Source organism: Quercus robur, chromosome 9 (assembly GCF_932294415.1).
Source record: "Quercus robur chromosome 9, dhQueRobu3.1, whole genome shotgun sequence".
Taxonomy (NCBI): Eukaryota; Viridiplantae; Streptophyta; class Magnoliopsida; order Fagales; family Fagaceae; genus Quercus; species Quercus robur.
Window position 1 is genome coordinate 6,727,016 of NC_065542.1, and position 23,186 is coordinate 6,750,201.

Below are 23,186 nucleotides of genomic sequence, written 5' to 3' on the forward strand. Positions count from 1 at the left end.
CTTAAAAATACAGTTTACAGCTTCAATGTGTGAGCTTCATCGTTGTGTCTAGTGTAATTTTATAGGTCCTTCAAATCAATATCTCATCGCTTTTTTTTCTTGGAAATATATATCAAATCAAGGGAAATCTGGAAATTTCATTAAATTGATGGAATGAAATTTAGCCGTGGCCTTTTATAGTACATTACTAATAACCTGTTTATCAGTCAGGCTCTACCTTGTTATGGTTGTTGTACACTGATACACATTGAGTATCCTATTAAGTAGTTCCAGAAAATACCATGCAGCCTGTACAATATTGGAGCGTCAGAATGCAAAGAACTTCCAGCAGTTTTTACCGTCATTGCATTTTTCTTGTGTGTTTCTTAGAAAACCTTACTGTAGGCTTTATTTTTCTTCCTAAAGTCTTAAAAATCAGATATAATATGCTAGCTGCAGCTAACCAGCTCAGGAAATTTTATCTATACGCATTAATATATTAATGGTCATGAAACATTTTAGCATAGTAATTGTCATGAAAATCCAGTTACAATTTTCATTTATGATATTTACATAATCTGTTAATCCTGAAGTTTCCATTCTGTAGAAACAGAAGAACCATGAATTGTGACGGTGCTTCTGTTCGTATTCAATGGCAGCAACTCCATCTTCTTTCTATAAACAAAGATGAAACCATCAAAGCAACAACTGGCTCAAGCTTCTTCTTTGCTAATCACCCTCCCACTCTTAGAGAGTAGAAGGTCTTTCATGTCTCCGTAACTCCTGAGCTCTTCAAGTGCATCAACTGTCTTCCGAGGCATAAAGAATCCAGAAGCTGTAGCAACTCCTCCTTCAAGCTCAGTCTTCATTGAGTGGGATGAGTAACAACTTGGATCTTGGCGCAGAGGAGGTGCTGTCCTCAGCATGCGAACAAGTTCACCAACAGCAGCATCTTGTGATTTTCTACCAATTGGCAATGACTGTGAAGTAAACTCAGAAGCTTTTTTCCCCTCGAGATTCTGACTGTACACCCAAATATTTACACAAAGTAAATACAAAATGATACTAAAGCTGTAAATTACATACATATTACAAGAAGACAAAATACAATAATTGTGAATGCAGAAACTCATGTATGAGCAACAAATGCCAGAAGAGAGAGTATTGTGTAACCACAAACTCATGTACAAGCAACAAATGACTGAAATGGATAAATTTAAATAAGTATACAACAGTGTTAGTTCCAGAAAAATATATTCTTGACGTGTTCTCAAGCTGATAAATTAGAGCTCATACGTCACCCATCAAGAATCGTGACCTCTTTTATTCTTAGACCTACGATACTAAATAGGGAGGAAATATTTGGAAAGATTAAATCACCAAGCAGTAACTACTGTTACAAAAGGGGGGGGGGGGGGGGTGATGGGGAACCGAAAGTCCACAACTTTGGGTGTATTTACTTTATCTTCCTGAACAAGGAAGGCTAGCAGCGTGCACTTCTAGCACAATGCCATTCCCCATGAACACTAAGACCAGAATACTTAGGCAACTGAGAGATGCATGATGGTCATATAAAATATGAAACTGTTGCCTGCACTTGGCAAGTGAAAGAGAAATGTCAAATCTCTGGGTTGTGGTTGGCAAGGGACCAAATTGAGAATCCAATATACAGAGAACAGATATGCAACTGGCAGGTGCATGATGTAAAGTAACACAAGCCAGGAACCAGTGGACTTATCAGGGGCTTTACACAGACTTTTAGTGTGCTATGTGTTTAAGAGTAGGGGAAGTCCTAAAAAGCCAGATTCATCCAAAAACCTCATCCAACAAATATAGCCTCCTCCACAAAGCAACTTTGACTAGAAATAGGTACAATTAAATCATTATAGTTGTAGTGTGAAACTAAGGTTTTAATCGATTCATAGGATCTTACAAAAAGAATTCCTGTCAATAATAAAGAAAACAGAAGTTTGGTAAACCATATGCATCACAAGGTGTGCTTAAAGTTCCTAAGGATAAAGCAAACTCACTCAACTGTACTACAACAAAGACTTAACATGCCCAGCTCTTTGTGTAATGTGTACATTATGGGGTCTCCACATCTACAAAAGATGAGTCAAGGCCCAAGATCAGGCCAGTGACAAGTAGATCAATGTGTTATTGCTATGGGAGCTATAAATGTTCTTATCATATTTGCTGAGATGTTCATGAATGATTCGGATGATTATTCTTGTTTAAATTACTACAGCTATGAATACTTTCTGCCTTTTTCACAGCTTAGTGGAGGACAAGAGGCCTCCTTCCGGGGGTTCACAGGCAGGTATACAAGAAAGATCAACATCTCTTTTGAAAGTGTCTTAACAATGCAAAGCTTCTTAGTCAAAATCCAACAAGAGAGAGCATAGCACTGTGTCCATGTAGAAGAACTAAAGCTTTTGATGTTGCTAGTTGCCAATGTAAAAAAGTATCGAAGGTATACCAGAATAAATATCAGGAAGGAAACAGTAAATTAAGAAGAGAGGGCGATTTGAACATTGTTTGACAAATAAAAGGTAGTCTGAAGTTAGAACATAATTATGTTGCAGAAGTAAACCAAATGAAACTAGACCTGGATTCTTGTATGCAACACATTAATGGACATGTAACAAACCAAGTTCAAAATAATACTGCAGAGAGAGAGAAATGTTAATAAATGATGAAACTGAGAAGAGAAAGAGAAATGGAGATATACATAATAGAAAAGAAATAGAGAGAACAGATTGTTTGATTGCCCATCCAAACGTTTTTTTTGTGTTTTTCTTTTAGAATTTTTTTTATTTTTTAATTACAACTTTCCAGGTGTGTTTTCATTAAAAACCAACACAAAATGGTTTTGAATTTTTATTCTTAAAAATAGGTTGATGCAGGACAACCTAGGCTTCCCACCTAGATTAGTCCTACAGTTGACCTTAGGCTTCCTACCTAAGGCGTTTGGATTCACCACCAAACAAACGCAAAGCAAATTTTGCAAATAATCTAAATAATAATAATCATAGTCTGAAAATACAAAAGAAATCATCTGGAGCTTTATATGCAGCTTCCAGAAATTACAATGATAAGGATAAACTCTACTAAACAAATCCTAAACAATTTCAAATGCTAATCTATAATCCTAAACAATCTCAAATACTAATCCGATAATCCTAAACAAATGCTAATGATAAACAACTAGTCCTAACCAAACTCAGATACTAATCCAAACTAAGCAAATAACTACATTACAATATGAAATTGTCCACTGAAAATCTAAAATGATATTGAAATAACTTTTGGTTATGCTCCTGCATCACAGGTTTTTGAAAAACAATTTTCTCTTTACATTACCTAACAGGCCCAAGAGTGTTGGCTGGGTATTTCTCTCTCTCAACTTGTTTATTTCTGATTTCATGTAATGATAACACTAACATTATGAACCAGTTAAAGACCACCATTGCAACCATCAGGTAAGCTTTAACCTTGCCTATATTTGTACTTCCCTCTTCCCCCTTTCCTCTTCCTTCCTTCTTCCCATTACTTAAGTTCTTTACCATGAAACATGCTAAAGATGGTAATACAGGCTTCCCTAGTCCAAATAGAATCCTCAACTAAGACAAAAAAGAGAAGACAGACACCCAAGCATAACTGCTCTTAGTGAATGATGATCAGACTCAATGCAACCGAGCCATTTCCTTTCCATCATAAAATGCAAATCAAGATTGTGATATAATTTATTTGTTATATTCAGACCATTAAAATCAAACAAACTTCAATTTCAAAACCCTTTTTCCAGAGTGATTATTCCTCAAAATCTAGTAACCAAGCAGCTCAAGAAGCTGCAATCCTATAAGTTATAACCAACAGTAGGAGAACTATTAAGAAGGGTGCAGGGAAGGTGGCTGGGGAAATTAAATAAAACCTCTGAAAAGTACAAATACTGGCCTAAAAACATTGATACTAAGCAGAAGATGGTTTATGACTTGTATAACTATAGTTATGAGGTAAACTGAAGTACCTGGCATGAAAATCCGCTGTATCAACATCATCAACATCAAAGGGATATGAAAAGTCAATATCATCCAATTCGTCCTGGAAAGATAATCTGCTGGAGCTTCTAGAAAATCCAATACGTGGTGAACCACTGGAAGATAACAATCCTGAGAACCGCCCTGAATCATCTTTGCTATCTCTGGTCACCTATGAAACACATAATAATTTGTCTTATCAGATAACCACAAAAATATTACTAAACTTCAGGAGTGAGATGTATAAATAAAAGTATCAGGATTGGAAAATCAGGACTACCTTCTGACCAGTATAATGATTTGCTGTCACAGGCTGCATCTCGGCAGACCTTAAAGACTCTATTTTCCTGAAGTATGTGATTCCAGATGGAGACTCCTGTGATGAAGGATCAGTCTTTCTGCTTCTGGGAGATAAAGGTGGAAGAGAACTTCTATTTGGATCAGAAGAATTGGGAGAAAGGTATCTAAAACTTCTGCTCGTCATTGGAAGTGGTATACTGACAGGGGCAGTTTCTGAGCGTACACGCGTCTGCATAGGATAAGCATTAGAAATGTATGATGGGGAAGACGGGGATGGAGATGGCGAGAATGGAGGTGAAAGTTGATGATCATCATAACTGATAGCCTTTTGATGGGTTGGCACTCTATAATGTTGAACTCTATTGCCATGAATATCAGTAGGTGGAGTAGGATAATCATATGGCATGGAAGATGGATAATATGCAGGTGGAGAAGGATAATCATATGGCATGGGAGACGGGTAATATGCAGGTGGAGATCCAACAAAGGGTTGATTCTGTGCAGAAAAAGCTGCTCTGTGGAAGCCACTTGTCCAGCTGTGTGGACGTTGTAATGGCACAGGAGCTGGAGCTTGTACTCCTCTCAATGGAAAGGAGGTAGCACTAACACCCTTCCCTGAGGAGGGAAACGACCTTAAAGGGTCAGTGTTGGGGCTACCAACATAATCTGTAATAATCTTTGGTGTCATTGAGGTTGAGGGCTCAAGGTTGAAATCAGATAGCATTGTGCGGTATGTCACAGATATGCAAAGGCGGCCAGGGTAGGCCTCTACAGCAGGGAAACTGTGTTCCTCCATCATTCCTTCCTCCGCCCTTGAGAATGGATCACTAAATGAAGACACCTTGTAAATGATATCAAAATTATAAGTCCGACTTGATGTACTTAGCTGCCGAAAGATCCTATGTGCTGGGAGTAGCCTCATTTGTGAATAAAGAGCCCGTAAAAGAATTATCGACTTCTTATATGTTTTCTTGTAAATGGCAGAACTTTCACCAGTTTGAGCAGCTACAACTCGTGGATATTCATACTGAACAACCCACCTCTCTATAACTGTCTCAACGGATCCCCCTACTGCCACAGATGGGGAATTAGACCCCTGGTGAACAAGAATCACATCAATTATCATTGGATCCATCACATTCCTATGCCAGAAATTCAAGTTATCCAGAGCCGCAGGGCGGTCACCTAGTACTAAGTTGAACCATTTGTCACTCCTTCTGACCTGAGAACCCAACGACAGATCACCACTACGATCATGTGGACGAAGAGAAGGAACCCTCGAGTCTAGAATGATATGTAAGCTCTTCAACAAAAACTGCGAAACAATTTGTTCCAGTTTTCCCGATTCGGGCTGAAGATTACTTTGCAAATCCATCTTTCTCTGCAAAAAATATCAAACTAATAAATACCCACCTCCCGATCCCTCTTTTTCACACTCCACTTCCATCACAAACAATCCATACCCAGAAAAGCCCACTCTTTGCCAAACTCGGTTAAAGACAACCAACATGAATTCTGAAGCAATCCAAAAAAAACAAAAAACAAATGACATGTTATGACAAATTCAAGGATTAAAAGAAACGAATACAAACACACACACACACAACCAAATTACTGTAAACAGAAGAAGCTAATCAAAAACTGTCCCTAAGCAACATATCAATGACCCAGATAACCCATACCCACATAGATTAACTCCAAAAAAAATAAAATAAATAAAGATTAAAACTTTACCAAAAAATAAACAAACCCAATAAGCTGGAAAAGAAATCAAGCAAAAGAATGAGCCATAGCGGTTGGAAAAGCAATGGATCAAGGAATTGGGTTGACGAAAAGAAAATAAATTAGCAAGCAATACGATATATGATTCAGTAACAAAAAAAAAAAAAAAAAAAGAGAGAGAGAATGTGAAACTTACTCAAAGATAAGAACGAGTGGAATTGTGGTGTACAAACCCAAAAAGCAAATTATTGGGGAGAGATTATCCAAACCCAACTCAAAGACGTAGCAGCAACAATTGAGGATAGCGTAGAGCATACAGGTCTTTATTTATTTATTATTTCAGATAATTGGTACTTATATTCATTAACTGAATTTTAATATAGTATATTTACGAATACGAAGGAATTGAAGCAAATGTTGTCGTTTAGTTAGTAAAACAACTAGAAGCATCAAATGACGCAAATTCCTCTTTCTATTCATTAAAATTTGCTAATAAAGCTCAATCCCTTTTAATTTCAGAATGTGTAATAAATAATATAATATAATAATAGATTAATGAGACAAAAACAAAAAAATACGTTTTTAGTATTATGAATGTGGAGTTATCCAATTTGTCAATAACTCAATTACATATTAGGGTCAATCTATTTTTGGAAAGGTACGGTATCCACTTAAATTTTCTTCTTCTTTTTAAAGAAACTACCCACTTAAATCTTTTTTTTGACATGATACCCATTTAAATCTTAGTTATAAATTTCACTTGTTTTAATCTGGTCCGTTTATTTAATTTTAATAAGATACCTGCTACCAGTCATCTAGGTTTTCTATAAAAAAAACTCAAAAAACAAAACATATGGGTTTTTCTTTTGTCAAGCACTTTTGAGAGATCTCAAATTAACGGGTTCTTCCATGTAACCGCCTCTCTCAAACCTTCATGTCTCTGCCTCCTTGAGTTCTGTATTTGGTATTCAAATCATGATTTTGATTTTTAATCCTTTTCATATTTATTGATTGAAGTCACTACAAAACCTAGAAAGATCAAATCCTACACCAAAATGACCTTCATCGAGTCTTGAAGAATGGTTTTATACTTTTTCTTTTACTTAATCATTTTAATTTAATTTTCAAGTTTGATTTTTACTCTTCCCTAATCTATTGTTTGCTAAGTGGCACAATATGGTTTATATTCCTCTGATTGTTAATTCTTCATCTTCTTCTTCTTGGTTCTTGGAGAAATCCTTTGAACCTTTCACACATAAGGATCTCTCTTTGTTCACGTGTCTTTTTTTTCCCCTCTCCTTTTCACTCACTTTGAATTCACTTTTACTTTATTGAGGCACCTTATAACATGTTACTTTTATTACTATGACTTGTAAATATCAAATATCATTTGTGATTTCATAAGTAATTTTTGTTGTTGTTTTATAATGTTAATTTCTATGCATAGATTTGGTTATGACAATTTTCGATGAGCAGAAGTAGTTTTTCTAATTTGGTTTGGGTGCATAAAGAGGTTGTAGTGGGCCTTTTTTGGTTGTATCAGGCTGGGCTGCCTCCTACAGTATTGGGCCTAAATATTCTGAGTAAGGGAGTTAAGACCGGTCCAACTGCAACTCAATTTGGTCCAGCTTGTGCACAAACTATGCCTTGTCTGCCAGGAGCACGCTTACGGTGGGCAGAACGTGGTACTTATTCTCTGTTTCTGCCGTAGAAGGAACTTTTCTCCAGTTTCTGCCGCAAAATGAACTTTTCTCCAGTTTCTACCGCAAAAGGAACTTTTTTCCAGTTTTTGCCGTAGGACTGACTTTTTTTGCTATGTAGCAAAACTTTCTGCTGTGCAATAAAGCTTCCCACTGTGCAATAAAGTTTCCTGCTTTGCAGCAAAGCTTTCTGTTGTGCATTAAAGTTGCTTACTGTGCATTAAAGCTTTCTACCGTAAACCCTTCTGCTATGCAATAAAGCTGTCTGCTATGCATTAAAGCTTTCTGCTGTGCAATAAAGCTTTCTGTTGTGCTTTAAAGCTGTCTACTATGCTTTAAAGCTGTCTACTGTGCTTTAAAGTCTTCTGCCGTGCAATAAAACTTTTTGCAATGTGAATGACTACTCTTCGTTTTTACTGCAGAAATACTTTCTACTTCCTACACATAAACAAATCTAAAACCCAAAGAAAATACCCATAAAACAAATGTTAGTTTAAATGGGTTAGCATATTCTCAAATATATACATACATATATGAGTATATATACTTTTACGTATTCACATGTACATATATAAAATATATTTTGCAAAACATTAGAAACAAGATATATGTATATATATATATACTTATGGCAGGACAATGATTAGTTTGTGTCAAAAGTAAAACACGTAATAACAAATAAAGAAGAAAGTTTCCGCAGAAAAGGTTTAGCTAGTATAATAGCTAACACGGTACATATAATGAAAAGGTGCTACAGCAGAATAACTAGTACAAAAAGTAAAAATACCACAACAGGATAATCGATGCAGCAGACGTGATAAAAAACGCGCTACAGCAGAATAATTAAATACAACAGATATAATTTATAATGAGAGAAATCAAATATATTTGCAATTAAAATCAAGTATTGAATCTTCCCATAGGATAAGTAAACCAAGAAAGAACTCAAACCCCAACTTGAACAACCTTGTCATAGGCTTTTGCCATCAAAGTTGTGCATTTTGGAGAATAGGCTTAAATGGCTACTGGCTATTACTTTTAGGGACATCAAAGAGTGAGTTTGCTAAGAGGGAGGGAAAAAATGGTCTATTGATGCATGTCCCTATTCCTGCCATATTTTCTCTCTTTGTTTTACCACTTTCTTTCTTTCTCTCCGTTCTTTCTTTACTCTTAGTTTCTTATTACTCTCCTGCCGTGGGTTGTTCCCCCTTTTTGGTCTTTCCTTTTCCTAGGTACCTCTCTCTGAGTGCTTACTACTTTCTTACTATGGGTTTTCCCCCTTAAGTGCTTCCCTCCATTGGGTCTCCCTTTTTTAGTGTTTTTCTCTCTTCCCCTGTTTTTTCCTTCTCCTCTCCGTCCCTTGTTTTCTGCCATGGTTACCTTCCTTTTATAGCAAACTGATTCAATGGAATTTCTCCCTTTTACCCCTAGGGCTTCACCAACTGTTTTTGGTTTGTTGTGGGCATCCTTTCAAGATTACCCACTCACCCATTGGTTGCCCTTGTCATTGCTCAGTAAATGTCTGCTGCAACGCTACTCATCTCACAACAAAATTCCTTTTTGTTTGTTCCTGCTGTATACCTCTACCTCTAGGTGACTAAATAAGGATTAGGCTACCTCACTACCTAGCTCTATGGCATGCATCAGATGGTTCCAACCATTTATTACTTCTTTTGGGTAAGATACCATCCCAGCAAGATATATTCCCAAAAGAAGTCACGGCAGGAAACCAAATATAAACCCCTTTTTCCCCCCACCACCAAACCACACCCTCTGAATCCCTTTGACCGTGGGCCCACCTCCCTTATATTGGCTGGGTACAGGTTGGTAGTGCCCCGGCCCTTCTGTGCTTGCTCTACTATCTTCGGTGTTTGCCTCCCATGCCGTTTTTGCAGTAGCAGATTAGTTTTGTTTTGGTCTGCTGCGTGTTTTGTCTTATTTCTCCACGCGTTTCCTGCTACGTTTGTCATTTTCCTTTGGTTTGGCTTTTCTTTCCTTCATGTGATTCCTGCTGCTGACACTTCCTGCCGTTCCTTATTTCTTTTCATCGTACTTCTTCACATCAGTTTTCACGCCTATCATTTTATACAAAAGAATTTGGGCCTTTGTGGGCCAGATAATGTTGACTGGATCAAAAGGGTCTTAAGCCCAATTTGTCTTTGTCTGTCGAAGCCATTTTGCCAAAGAATTGTATTCTGCGGCAGATTTGTATTTTGCTGCGAATCCCATTCCCTTGCACTTCTTTATTTGGACCTTTCTTGCTCTTCGATCTTCTTGGTGGGTCTTTGGGCCTTGCTTTTCATTGGGTTTTCCTCCGTATGGGCCTTTGGGCATGGATTCAAAAAATGGGCATCAACAGAGGTCAATGTGTGGTATAGCATTTTTAAATTTCATTCAAGTGATATAGACCTTGAAAGAGACAATGAACCCCATCTTTTGTTTTCATTTTAAACTGGTTCCTGTCTAATCTTTAGGATGTTTTTGGTCTCCAAGTCAAGAATATTTCATCTGGGTCTTACTATTTTTTGTTTTTGACTTTTAAAGATAATGAAAATGATTTCATTTCAAATTAAATTTTTTTCAAATAATTATAAAATTGGATGAAAAATATGATTAGATTCAAGTTCATAAAATATTTTTGAAGCTTGAAGTTTGTGTTTGATCTATTTTGCTTTATCGGTTTTTAGTGAGAATGTTTGAAAATTCTTGAAAAAAAAATGTTTTCTTTCTAGGAATTTTCAATTTATTTTATTCTCAAGAAGGTTCCTTTTAGTTCTAAACACAGTAAAATTTAGTTTTCAATTTTTTTTTTTTTTTTTGTAAATTTTATATTATTAAGTGGATTATAAATATTTAAGATAGTAATTAGTATTTAAATTGTAGACTGTGAAGTGATTTATCTTTATCTTTTTTTTTGTATGGTACTTTAATTTCAAGAAATCAAGTATAATTTCAAGAAATCAAGTACTAGGTAAATTTTTTTTTTCTTTTGTAAATTTTATATTATCAAGTGGATTATAAATATTTAAGATAGTAATTAGTATTTTGAGTGTGGACTGTGAAGTGATTTATCTTTTTTTTTTCTTTTTTTATGGTATTTATTTTCAATAAATAAAGTACTGGGTACTGGGTAATTTGTTTTCACTTTTTTTTTTCTTTTGTAAATTTTATATTATTAAGTAGATTATAAATATTGAAGATAGTAATTAGTATTTATATTTTGGACTGCGAAGTGATTTATCTTTTTTTTTTTTTTTGTATAGTACTTTAGTTTTAAGAAATCGAATACTGGGTAAATTTTTTTTTCACTTTTTTTTTTTTTGTAAATTTTATATTATTAAGTGGATTATAAATATTTGAGATAGTAATTAGTATTTAGATTTTGGACTGTGGAGTGATTTATTTTTATCTTTTTTTTTTGTATGGTACTTTACTTTTAAGAAATCAAATACTGGGTAAATTTTTTTTTCTATTATAAATTTTGTGGGGGCCAATCAATCAACAGGCCCATTAAGGTCAGGATCGTTGGGCCTGTGGTCTATCCGAGGATGCATATCCGTCCGAGGAGGCCTAAGTCAGGTCGTAAGGGTAACTACCGAGGTGGGATAGTCAATATCACAAAAGTAGAGTTCCGTATTCGTCCGAGGACACCATACTCCTCGGCAGTATGCGTCCGAGGATGATCAGGACGCAGTCTTGTTACAATCGGACCTCGGAATTATGTCACCACTGAAGATGGGATAACAGACCAAGGGTAAGAAAGAAAAGGCAAACAAATATCTATAACTACAGCTGCCTCCACATTAATTGCCTCTCAACCAACTCTCTGGCCGCATTAATGTGGAGGTGATACCTGAACAGTAATGAGGCAGCCTTACAGCTGCCTATAGGAAGTTCCAGGAGGCGCTAGATGGGACAGAAAGAAATCCTCCGAACCCAACCTACACGTGTGTGGTAAGGATGGAACACAGAGGGTGGTATATAAACTGAAAGAAGAACATGCAGGAAGGGAGGATCAGAACATAAATAAAAAAAAAAAAAAAGAAAAAAAAAGAAAAAGCAAAGACTGAAGAAGAAAAACGGAAAAAGCAAAAGAACTGTATCTATTACAAGAGAAAAAAGAACTGATTGTTGTGCCAGCTCTGAGCCTTCAATATACGTGAGGGTAATTCTTTTCATTCTACGAAAGTTAATCTAGTTCTTAACACCTACGCTCTACAAATTATATTGTTTGGGCCTGTTTACGTGCGAACCCAATATCCTTTTTGGGTCGTTACAAATCGAGTCCTTATAAATTTTATATTATTAAGTGGATTATAAATATTTAAGATAGTTATTAGTATTTAGAGTGTAGAATGTGAAGTAATTTATCTTTATCATTTTTTTTTGTATGGTACTTTACGTTCCAAAAAACAAGTACTAAGAAAAAAAAATTCACTTTTTTTTTTGGTAAATTTTATATTATTAAGTGGATTACAAATATTTAAGATAGTAATTAGTATTTAGATTGTGTACTGTGGAGTCATTTATTTTTATCTTTTTTTTTTTTTTTATGGTACTTTAATTTCAAGAAATCAAGTACTGGGTAATTTTTTTTTTCTTTTTTTTTACTTTTGTAAATTTTATATTATTAAGTGGATTACAAATATTTAAAATAGTAATTAGTATTTAGATTATGGACTGTAGAGTGATTTATCTTTTTTTTCTTTCTTTCTTTCTGTATGGTATTTTACTTTTAACAAATCAAGTACTAGGTAAATTTTTTTTCGTTTTGTTTTTTTGTAAATTTTATATTATATAGTGGATTATAAATATTAAAGATAGTAATTAGTATTTAGATTATGGATTGTGGAATGATTTATCTTTTTTTTTTTCATTTTCTTTTTGTATAGGACTTAACTTTCCATAAATCAAGTAATGGGTAAATTTTTTTTTTCACTTTTTTTTTTCATCTGTAAATTTTATATTATTAATTGGATTATAGATATTTAAGATAATAATTAGTATTTAGATTTTGGACTGTGGAGTGATTTCTCTTTATTTATTTATTTTTTGTATGGTACTTTAGTTTCAAGAAATTAAATACTGGGTAAAAAAATTTTCAATTTTTTTTTCTTTTGTAAATTTTATATTATTAAGTGGATTATAAATATTTAAGATAGTAATTAGTATTTAGAGTGTGGAATGTGAAGTGATTTTTCTCTATTCTTTTTTTCTTTTTCCTTTTTGTATGGTACTTTACTTTCTAGAAATCAAATACTGAGTAATTTTTTTTCACTTTTTTTTTTCTTTTATAAATTTTATATTATTAAGTGGATTATAAATATTTAAGATAGTAATAAGTATTTAAATTGTGAACTGTGGAGTGATTTATCTTTTTTTTTTTTTTATGTAGGACTTTACTTTCAAGAAATCAAGTACAGGGTAAATTTTGTTTTTCACTTTTTTTTTTTTTTTTGTAAATTTTATATTATTAAGTGGACTATAAGTATTTAAGATAGTAATTTGTATTTAGATTTTGGATTGTGGAGTGATTTATCTTTATCTTTTTTTTTTTTGTATGGTACTTTAGTTTTATGAAATCAAATACGGGGTATTTTTTTTTTTTTTTTGTAAATTTTATATTATTAAGTGGATTATAAATATTTGAGATAGTAATTAGTATTTAGAGTGTGGAATGTGGAGTGATTTTTCTTTATCTTTTTTTTTTCTTTTCTTTTTTTTGTATGGTACTTTACTTTCCAAAAATGAAGTACTGGGTAAAAAAAAAAATTCACTTTTTTTTTCTTTTGTAAATTTTGTATTATTAAGTGGATTATAAATATTTAATATAGTAATTAGTATTTAGATTGTAGACTGTGGAGTGATTTATTTTTATCTTTTTTTTTATATGGTACTTTAATTTCAAGAAATCAAGTACTAGGTAAAAAAAAAAAAAATCACCTTTTTTTTTTCTTTTGTAAATACTGGGTAAATTTTTACCCAGTATTTAATTTCTTAAAACTAAATTACCATACCCAAAAAAAAAAAGGATAAAAATAAACCACTCCACAGTCCAAAATCTAAATACTAATTATCATCTTAAATATTTATAATCCATTTAATAATATAAAATGTAAGGACCCGAACTTGAGTACCTAGCCCAACACGTGGACGGACTTTGGCCCAAGAGACCCACAACAATAAATTTTTAGAGGAATGGGTTAAAACACTAGGTTTTAGTTAATCAAACAACATTATAGATAGGCTTGATGACAAAAAGATAAACGTGGACTATTATGAAATGAAGAAAGAACGTCCTCGGCGAAATCCAAGGACAATAGTTCTAATATATTGTTCTAAGAAAGTGTTACAGATTTGATTGTGAATTGCTACAGTATTTTTTCTCTCTTATTTCCGATCCCCCTTTTTTGTTCTTTCTCCTCTCCTTTTATACTCTCCACTCCTCTCACCTCAACCATCCACCTGTATGTTAGATGGTTAGGGTTGATACTTGTCCCATCAGTCTTTCTCATAAGTCTTCAAGTAGTAGCTATAAGGCTAAAATACACTATTCGGACATCACTTCTACATTAATGCGGCCAGGGGACTAGCTGCAGTGCATTTAATGCGAAGGTAGCAGCTTTCTTCCCAGATATTTTGGGGTTCATCCTTATCTCATATCTCTGCAGTGCTTATCCACCCCAAACGAATTTCAGGGATTGCCATCTTTGCTGTCAATCCATTTCCTAGGACCTCAGCCAAGCTTGGCCAAGGAAGTTTTCGTCCTCGGCACACTTTCTAGAGCCTTTAGGACCAAACCCTTCCATTTATTCATCAGTGTAATTTTATATTATTAAGTGGATTATAAATATTTGAGATAGTAATTAGTATTTAGAGTGTGAAATGTGGAGTGATTTTTCTTTATCCTTTTTTTTTCTTTTCTTTTTTTTTGTATGGTACTTTACTTTCCAAAAATGATGTACTGGGTAAATTTTGTTTTTTTCACTTTCTTTTTCTTTTGTAAATTTTTTATTATTAAGTGGATTATAAATATTTAAGATAGTAATTAGTATTTTGATTTTGGATTGTGGAGTAATTTATCTTTATCTTTATCTTCTTCTTTTTTGTATGGTAGAATTACCCAACATACTATGTGACAAATGGCTACACTTGGCATGCCAAATAACTTTTTTTTGGGGGTATGACTTATGCATAGACAGTCTTGTTTGTACGCTGCCTCGGCCATAAAATTACTTTATATTTTATAAGTTTATATTCTATAAATTGTTATGGTGGTTTAATTTAGTTGAAACTCTATTACTCAAATTAAAAAAAAAAAAATTAAACATTACATTTCAACTAAAATTTATTTATTTTATGAATCGATATGATAGTAGATATAATTCTATTATTCAAGTTTCAATTAATTTTGACTAAAAAAAAAGTTTCAATAACTTTAAAATTTTTCTCCACCTATTATTAAAATTTTAAAATAAATTTTAATATTTATTTTAATTATCTTCAATCATAATTTTGTATTTTGACGTGATAAAATTTACACAATATATATTGTCCTTATATATATATTTTGTTGAATTATCATTTTATAGTACACTAAATTTAGAGTTTGTTATTTTTCGTCTATTAATTTTGACAACTCTAATGTATTTTTTTAAGAGAGTCAACAGAAATTTTCAAACAACAATGATAAAATGACTAAAACAACAAAGTTAATGGATTAAAATGACAAATTTTGAATTTAATATACTAAATGACAATTCACTAAATTAAAAAGATTTTTTTTTTTTTTGGGGTTTATTACATGGCAGTTGGCACTTGTTAGCTCTTTTGTGGGCCTTGATTATTTTGTTTTATTTTTTGGAAAGCCCATGTTGGATTTAGATGTCCACTCCTCGTGTGCTATTATTAAAACCTGTCCCAAGTGAGCAGAATTTTTATTCGGCTCCGTCAATGAAATGTAGCCCGTTGACTCTGTGGTGCAGAGCGTTGTGACAGTACCCGGGCCACTGGTTCTTAACTGGGCTTATCATTGGGCCTAGACCTCACCAGTAATCAGCCCATTTCTAATGGATTCGTCATATACACGGCCCACGTAACAAAAGGTGCACCTTAGCTATAGAGTAGTCCAATTTAATCATTCAAGGCCACCACTACCTTAATTACTAATAATATAATACAACTATACTAGGTATTGAATTTTTTTTTTTTGGAGTAAACAGTAATATTTATTAGAACACACATGAAAATAGTAATACTAGTATTTTTAATCTGGGTTTATAATACATTATATAACCAGAGTACAACTACAAAATGATATAACCTTAGTAGTTATAGACGGGAGTTATAAACAACGACTAGGTATTGAATTTGAATTTGATTGCTTGAGCCCATAATTAGGGAGATTTTGAATTTTATGTTCTTTCTAAGGTGAATTACACTCTTCTCCTTAACCATTGAGTACACTTTAATCCTCCTAGACTTTAATAGATCAATGTCCCAACATATTATTCATAAGCCTACATAATGATATGGATATCATGCTCATTAGTCATAGTTTAAGACTTGTGTAATTTGATATATGGAAAAATAGGTTATTTTCTATGTTTTCCACCAATAGTTTATAAGATTTAGAGTAAATAAAACTTATGAATTTTATCCATAAATGATAAAATAATTTTTAATTTTTAGTATGTAATACATAACTAAAGCTAAACTATCTAATTTGCAAAGTTGAAACAACCCAAATTTTCAATTGACTTGCTTATTTTGGAAGTTGGTGGATTAGCAGTGGTGTAGAATTTTTCCAACCTGCCTGTAAGGGTAAAATTCCCAAGTCAAACAACAGGCCTTGGGCCCTATACAGAGTCCAGCGGCAACCAAGGAGAAAATGGGGCTCCAAAAAACTTCCAGCCCAACCCTAATAAGTCCAAACTTATTTAAAAAGACGTTCGAGGAGGAATGTCTCCTCGGACGTGCCAAATATGGGCCTAACATGCACCCTATCCATAATGAGGAGTCATTCCAAACAAATATTGGTAGTAAGGATGAGCCTCACCAAGCAGGGAGAAGAACGAAAGCATAGGATGTTCAGGGGGAGACCCCAACTGCCGCATTAAATGTAAGGAAACTACTTTTCTGGCCGCATTAATGTGGAGAGGATAGGCGAACAATGTTACCTTAGCCACTGCAACTCACAGAAAGGTAGGGTGGATGTCCGATGGGACAGACACTCAAGTGAAGGTTCAGATAATCAACAAGTGTAGGACTCTTATTACTTTAAGGAGTCTATATAAGAGAAGGGCATCCCCATGAAGAAGAGATCGGAAAAAGCCAGAAGAAAGAGATAAAGACTATATCCTTCAATTAGGAACATAGGTGCACCCACACATTTCCTTGGACCAAACACCCAGTGGAGATAAAGAAGATATTCTTACATTCAACCGCTGCATGACCTAAAATTAATTAACATTCACTTCGTTGAGTCCTAGTTCTGTAACCCGCTCTCTACAAATTCATTGTATAGGGTTCTTTGGGCCAGGATCACCTACTTGCTGGGCTTGGGCCCTAAAAACTGACCCTACACTGCCAATGGCAGTTTGGTTGGAAAATTTTCCTGCAACCTACCTAATCCAACCCACATGCAGTCTTACTTAAGGGATGATATTACGCAATTTTAAATTTTTAGGGGGATTGAAGTGTACCCCATAGTTAATTAATGGAATTATTTTATGAAACTTGTGCATTGTTCTTAATAAAATGTCAATTAAATCTTTCCTAAACACCCAAATACTTTTTTTCCCATATAAACCAAATTGGGCTAAAAAAAATATGTCAAGAATTTTAATGGTCATTTATTTTTCTTAAATTGTGCATTTCTAAATTTGAATGGAACCTCATTAGGTTGAAATAATAATTCTTAGATTTGTGATATTACTATTTTAATTGATTTAGAATGAAATAAATTTATATAATTTATATATTTACAATTATTCAATTTATGTGCTCACAAAATATAAAAATGTTTTAATAATTTTGTGTCCTATTTTTTAAATGGGTTAAAATGAGCTATTTCTTTGTCAACCCAACGTGGTCTATTTATTTAGAATATTATGTTGGTCAAGTTGTGTTAACCTGCCTAATAAATGTGTAATGTTAGGGTTAAACACTATTATTAAATGGGTCATGGGTAAAATCATGTAAATGAATATCCCTATCTCAACATGACTTGAATAGAACTTGCCACCCCTAAGCTGCACTTGTGGCCAAGGGAACATCAACAGGAAAATTGTGAATCAAGAATGGCATATGTGAGACAGAAGCCAAATATTTAGTGAGGTGTTTGAGCAAATGTGCCTTTATGTAACCAAACATGTGCTCGATTACAATGCCATGTTAAAATTGGTTTAGGATTAATGGCAAGTAAGCAGAGTGGATAAATAGAAGAAAAAGTAAAAGCACATATGAAATTGGTGTGGTACATAACTAATGACCTATGTTTGTAGTGGAAAATCGTTACGGATACTTCTTAACTATCTCTCTTTTTTTTTTTTTTTTTTTGTAGGAGTGTTCCAATTTATGGCGTCCGCGCCTGATGATAACTCTTTATTATTAGACCAAAACGTTAATTGGTTTTTGGTGTAGGCAAGAATTGAACCCAAATCTCTTAATTATCTTGAATTATACTCAATGTTACAATAAGTCCATTGAAAGTTTATATAAGGAGAGACTAATATTTAACTAACTGGAAACTAATCATAAGATGTAATACAAGCTAGAATGTGTGTTCCTATACAATACAATAATACCCAAAAAAAAAAAAAAAATGAAGAAAAAGAAAGCAATTCACATCCAAGATGCATCAAACTATCAAAGTCACCAACTACCGACATAAATATGAAGTTTTATTTTTAGTGGATTTCTTACAACTTTGATATTTTGATGCATTAGAGCGGGTATGATCATACCCTATTTGACTATGATTCAAGCCCCAAATTTGTAGACAACAAAAAGTTATGATTCTTCTAGGAACATTATTTGAATGGGAATAACATGAGTTTTTAGAACAACTCATAATCTTTTCAGAAAAAGGGTTATCTTTTAAAAATTAAAAAAAAATTCATAACTTTTAAGTTGATTATTCATATCACATATGTCCATAAATTCACTCAATTATTTAACCTATTAGGCCTTATTAGTATTTGTATTACTTGACATACTAATTAAAAGATTTGTAAACTTTAAATTTGGGACATACATTAAAACACAAACAACTTCTTATTTCCATATCACAATATATTGAATCGAACTTAGATCTCTAACATATATTTTTGAAGAGAGTTTTAACCTATGATATTTAATTTTGATAATAACTTTTTATCATTAAATCAAGACACTAATTGATTTTTGGTGTAGGCAAGATCGAATCCTAGAGTTCTTATTTGATGATAAGAGACTCTATCAATTACACAAACATAAACCCATAGGTCTCTAACATATTGTTAGTTCAATTACTAATAAACTAAAATGGGTCTGGTTAATGTGTGCCTTAAGGCATATATTAACTATCCATTTTGGGAAATTTTTTTATGAGAAATTGAAAAAATTGTCAAAATAGTAAATTATTTTTTTATTTTTTCATAAAAATTTTCTAAAATAGTTTACTAACATGTACCCAAAGGACACACACGAGTAAATCCCAACTAAAAACTGTCAATATAAAGTTGAAGACGCTGCCACTTGCCACCTCCCATGAAAAGAAAAGAAAAAATTATTGATATGAAATGTGGACAAAGACATGAGTACGTGAGATTAGACATTGGGCCTTCATGATTGGGGAGGAGGGCCCTTATTCATGATAAACATAATTTACGATAATGTGACATGGGAATCATCAACAGTGTAGTCAAAAGCCCACTAATGGCTAGATTCGAATATTCTTGTAATATTCTAATGGTGGGGTTTGGGTGGCAAAAAAAAAAGGCTTGGATATTGAGTTGAAAATGAAATCTTTACTTAATTTATTTTAAACACATCATTATTCATCGTAATTGATCCAAATTTTGTCGGCTTAATAATAAATTTCTTTTACTCCTTTAACCTTTCCGAAGGTGAAGAGGCTAAAACCATTATAAATTAAGAAATAGATAGTTATTATTTTTTTTTAGAAGTGTTACGTTTATAATATTTTCACAATAAATTATAGGTGATAAGTTGTTATTAGTTTTAATTTGAACATACCACTGAAATTACTTTTTTGCCCACTCAATAACAATCAATTATAACCTACCGCTTACGATTTGTTGTAAAAACGTAATGGATGTAGCATTTTTTTTATTTGATTGTTAAAATACAAATTGCACGCTTTAAGTTTGGCTAAAATTGATTTCAATTATTTAATTTTATCTTTATTTAATTGAGTTCTCTAAATTTCAAATTTAATCAATTCAGTATTTTCACATAAAAAAATTATAAAATTAATAAAAAAGGGAGTAGTTTATAGATTTTTTATGTGATAATTTTAAAAAAAATATATATATATTTTTTCATTAGTTAATTGATAACATTTAAATAAAAAAGGGAATTGGATAAGTTTGAAACTTAGATGACTTAATTAAACGAAAATGAAATGAAGTTTAGCCTCTCTTTTTTCCTTATAAATAGAGAGTGTGATTTGAACTATAGATTTCTTATTCAATGACAAAATTTTTATTAATTAAGCTAACTATAATTCACATAAAATAATTAGTTAACACTTTCATAAATTCATATATCTTTATTCCCTCACAAGTCACACCTCCCCTCCCAAAAAAAAAAAAAAAACCACAAAGAGAACTTTAATGAAGGACCCAGTACCCATTTTTTAATTAAGGGTCCTTGCCCGTGAATTTAACAATTGTATTTAGTACTCATCAGTCACCACATTTCCACAACCAACAAGAAACTGATTTCTTTCAAGTCCAACAAGGCCATACGAATTGGATAAGCAATACATAGGTTTTTTTTTTTACCCATTTTTATATTCATATTCGATTGGCAATAGACGTGGAGATGTTGATTAATTGACAAGATTTGTGGCTCATTTTCACCAGGAAGCCAGAGAAGTAACAAAGTTTCTTACGACACCCAAATCTACAGCATGGAAACGATCGAAGTTGCTCATAACAGCTAAAGCTAGAGCAAGCAATTGCATCACTCATCACTGTGTCAAAGACTTTTTAATGTTAATTGATTGGTTTAGTTAATGAAGGTTGCCTAATTTTGTGTCACAAAGTGCAAAACACTTGATGTAGATATTGATTTTTGGCTCGAGCTTAATTAGCTTTTATTACTAAAAAGCCAATAGTTTATGGGATGACATCCTCTATGCATGAATTTCGTTGGGTTGAAATTTTTTATGTGTATAGACTATTGTTTTGCTTATTTGTTAACTAAAATTGCTTTAAATATTATTGATTTTTCCGTTTGGATTGAAGAGAGTTCTTGTTTTATACAATAAGCTCTTCTTCATGATGTATCTTTTGCTTTTTATTATAAATAAAATTTGACGCTTTCTGTAAAAATAAAAATAAAAACCAATAGTTTAATTGCATCAAATGTTTTTTTTTCTTTTCCTCTCCCTCTATTTTGTCAAGTATCTTTCTTTAAATGAGCTATCTTGCTAATTGGAATATTTGTTTGTCTTAGATAACTTGAGATTATTTAGTACTATTTATTTATACAAAGGGTCCTTCAATTAGTTTTTGCCATAAGATCAAGATGTTGTGTTGTAAATGAAGCTTTTGACACCATACTCATTATATAAACTTTAATGACAAAGAACCCAATGTAGTCAAAAGGCAAAAAATTAATATAAAAAAAAAATCCTAAACCCTTCATATAAAAAAGAGAAGTGCTATCTTGAATTTTGAATATAAAAGCAATTGACTATGTTAAAAGGAGAAAGGGTCCTTCAATTAGTTTTTGCCATAAGATCAAGATGTTTTGTTGTAAATGAAGCTTTTGACAACATACTCATTATATAAACTTTAATGACAAAGAACCCAATGTAGTCAAAAGGCAAAAATTAATATAAAAAAAAAATCCTAAACCCTTCATATAAAAAAGAGAAGTACTATCTTGAATTTTGAATATAAAAGCAATTGACCATGTTAAAAGGAGCTGAACCATCAAAAAAGTTGAAGCACAATTGTATGATGTCCAACACGAGTCTATAATTTACGGTATAAACTGTAAATAATTCAAACAGAACTATTTGACTTTGTAAACTCCACAATCTCAAGCAATTGAATTTAAATTAAGCAAGTTTATCAAATGTTAATGGGCAAGAAATCTTTCATTAACATTCGCAGTATCAGATTGACCAATATGGATCATGTGTGTGGAGTCTGTGGACTGTGGATTCATACGTGTTTCATGCTTAAGTTATTCAACCAATAATAACAGTGATATTGATATTGATAATTATTTTGTTCCCAATTGTTGTTGACTTACTAAAGCACTAATAGATTTTTTTATTCAATTTTTTTTAATAGATTTGTTTATTCATTGATTGGGGTAGATAGTGCTTCTCAGGTTAGTGGCGCAAGACAAATTATTAGAAGATATTTTGTAATAACCAATCAAAATAAAAATAAAACCTAGTAAATTGAAGAAATAGATAGCAAGTGGGAGAGCAACTTGGTTATGGTGTACTTGAATCTGACTGATTAATTTGGTTTTTTTTTTTTTAATTTTTTAATTTGGTTCCGTTTTAAATCAAACAAAATTAAATACAAACAATTTAGTTTGATTGAGTTAAAAGGTTAATATCACTTTTTATCTTTTTGGCTAGATGAATTTATGGAGGGATTAAATCATAAGCATTGACCCACTGCAAAGGTGCTGGTGCTATTAGACTGAAAGGTCATTAGTAATTAGGGGGCTAATGATGGTGCATAAGATCGTCTATCTGATAGAAAATCTTCCACATCATAAGACAATTTAGAGTCTATTTGATTAGGCGATTTGAAAAACACTTTTTTTAAAACCTAAAACGTCATTTTACAATAAGAACTTCTCATAACTTTTTTAACAAACGCTCATTTTAAACTCAAAGCGCTATTTTATAATAGTTTATACAAACGCAGCCTTCTAATGTGCTAATATAGTTATATAAGGCACCAACACCATGTTCAAAATTCGAACAGAGAACCACAAACGTCAATAACTAATCTCCAAATGATTAAGGTGATTAATTATAATTAATAGCAAATTATCAACAAGATCAATGCCTCAAAAGCCTAATAAATTGAGGATTTAGCGAACCAGACAAGGTATAAGCAAGAACCCATATATTCTCTATTCGCTAAAGGATAGAGAAATCTTTTTGACTTGATTGTTGGAGGATCTTAGCGCTGAACCACACCGGTGTCACCTCGTAGCTCTTTTGTCCTGTCAAAATTTA

General features: G+C 32.6%; 1 protein-coding gene across 3 annotated transcripts; it reads right to left on the reverse strand.

Moving 5' to 3' along the window:
* Nucleotides 1–447: 447 nt before the first annotated feature.
* On the reverse strand, nt 448–6,402 carry LOC126699900 (autophagy-related protein 13a). Of its 3 annotated transcripts, none has more exons than XM_050397868.1 (4): nt 6,238–6,402; nt 4,300–5,834; nt 4,010–4,191; nt 448–1,002 (listed from the first exon to the last, which is right to left on the reverse strand). In XM_050397868.1, the coding sequence occupies exons 2-4, from the start codon at nt 5,692–5,694 to the stop codon at nt 693–695; spliced, it is 1,887 nt and encodes a 628-aa protein (XP_050253825.1). In that variant the 5' UTR covers nt 5,695–5,834; nt 6,238–6,402; the 3' UTR covers nt 448–692. The 3 variants fall into 3 exon arrangements, with proteins under 3 accessions (XP_050253825.1, XP_050253827.1, XP_050253826.1); XM_050397870.1 differs by having other exon boundaries at nt 4,300–5,700; nt 6,238–6,381; XM_050397869.1 differs by lacking the exon at nt 6,238–6,402 and adding an exon at nt 6,054–6,200.
* Nucleotides 6,403–23,186: the final 16,784 nt, after the last annotated feature.

Bases quoted from the DNA above. Each gene is read 5' to 3' on its own strand.
- LOC126699900 (XM_050397868.1), bottom strand. From the start codon at position 5,694: ATGGATTTGCAAAGTAATCTTCAGCCCGAATCGGGAAAACTGGAACAA. The intron at 4,192-4,299 runs GTAGTCCTGATT...TGTGTTTCATAG, and splicing joins ATCATTATACTGGTCAGAAG to GTGACCAGAGATAGCAAAGA. The intron at 1,003-4,009 runs GTACTTCAGTTT...TTGGGTGTACAG, and splicing joins ACAGCGGATTTTCATGCCAG to TCAGAATCTCGAGGGGAAAA.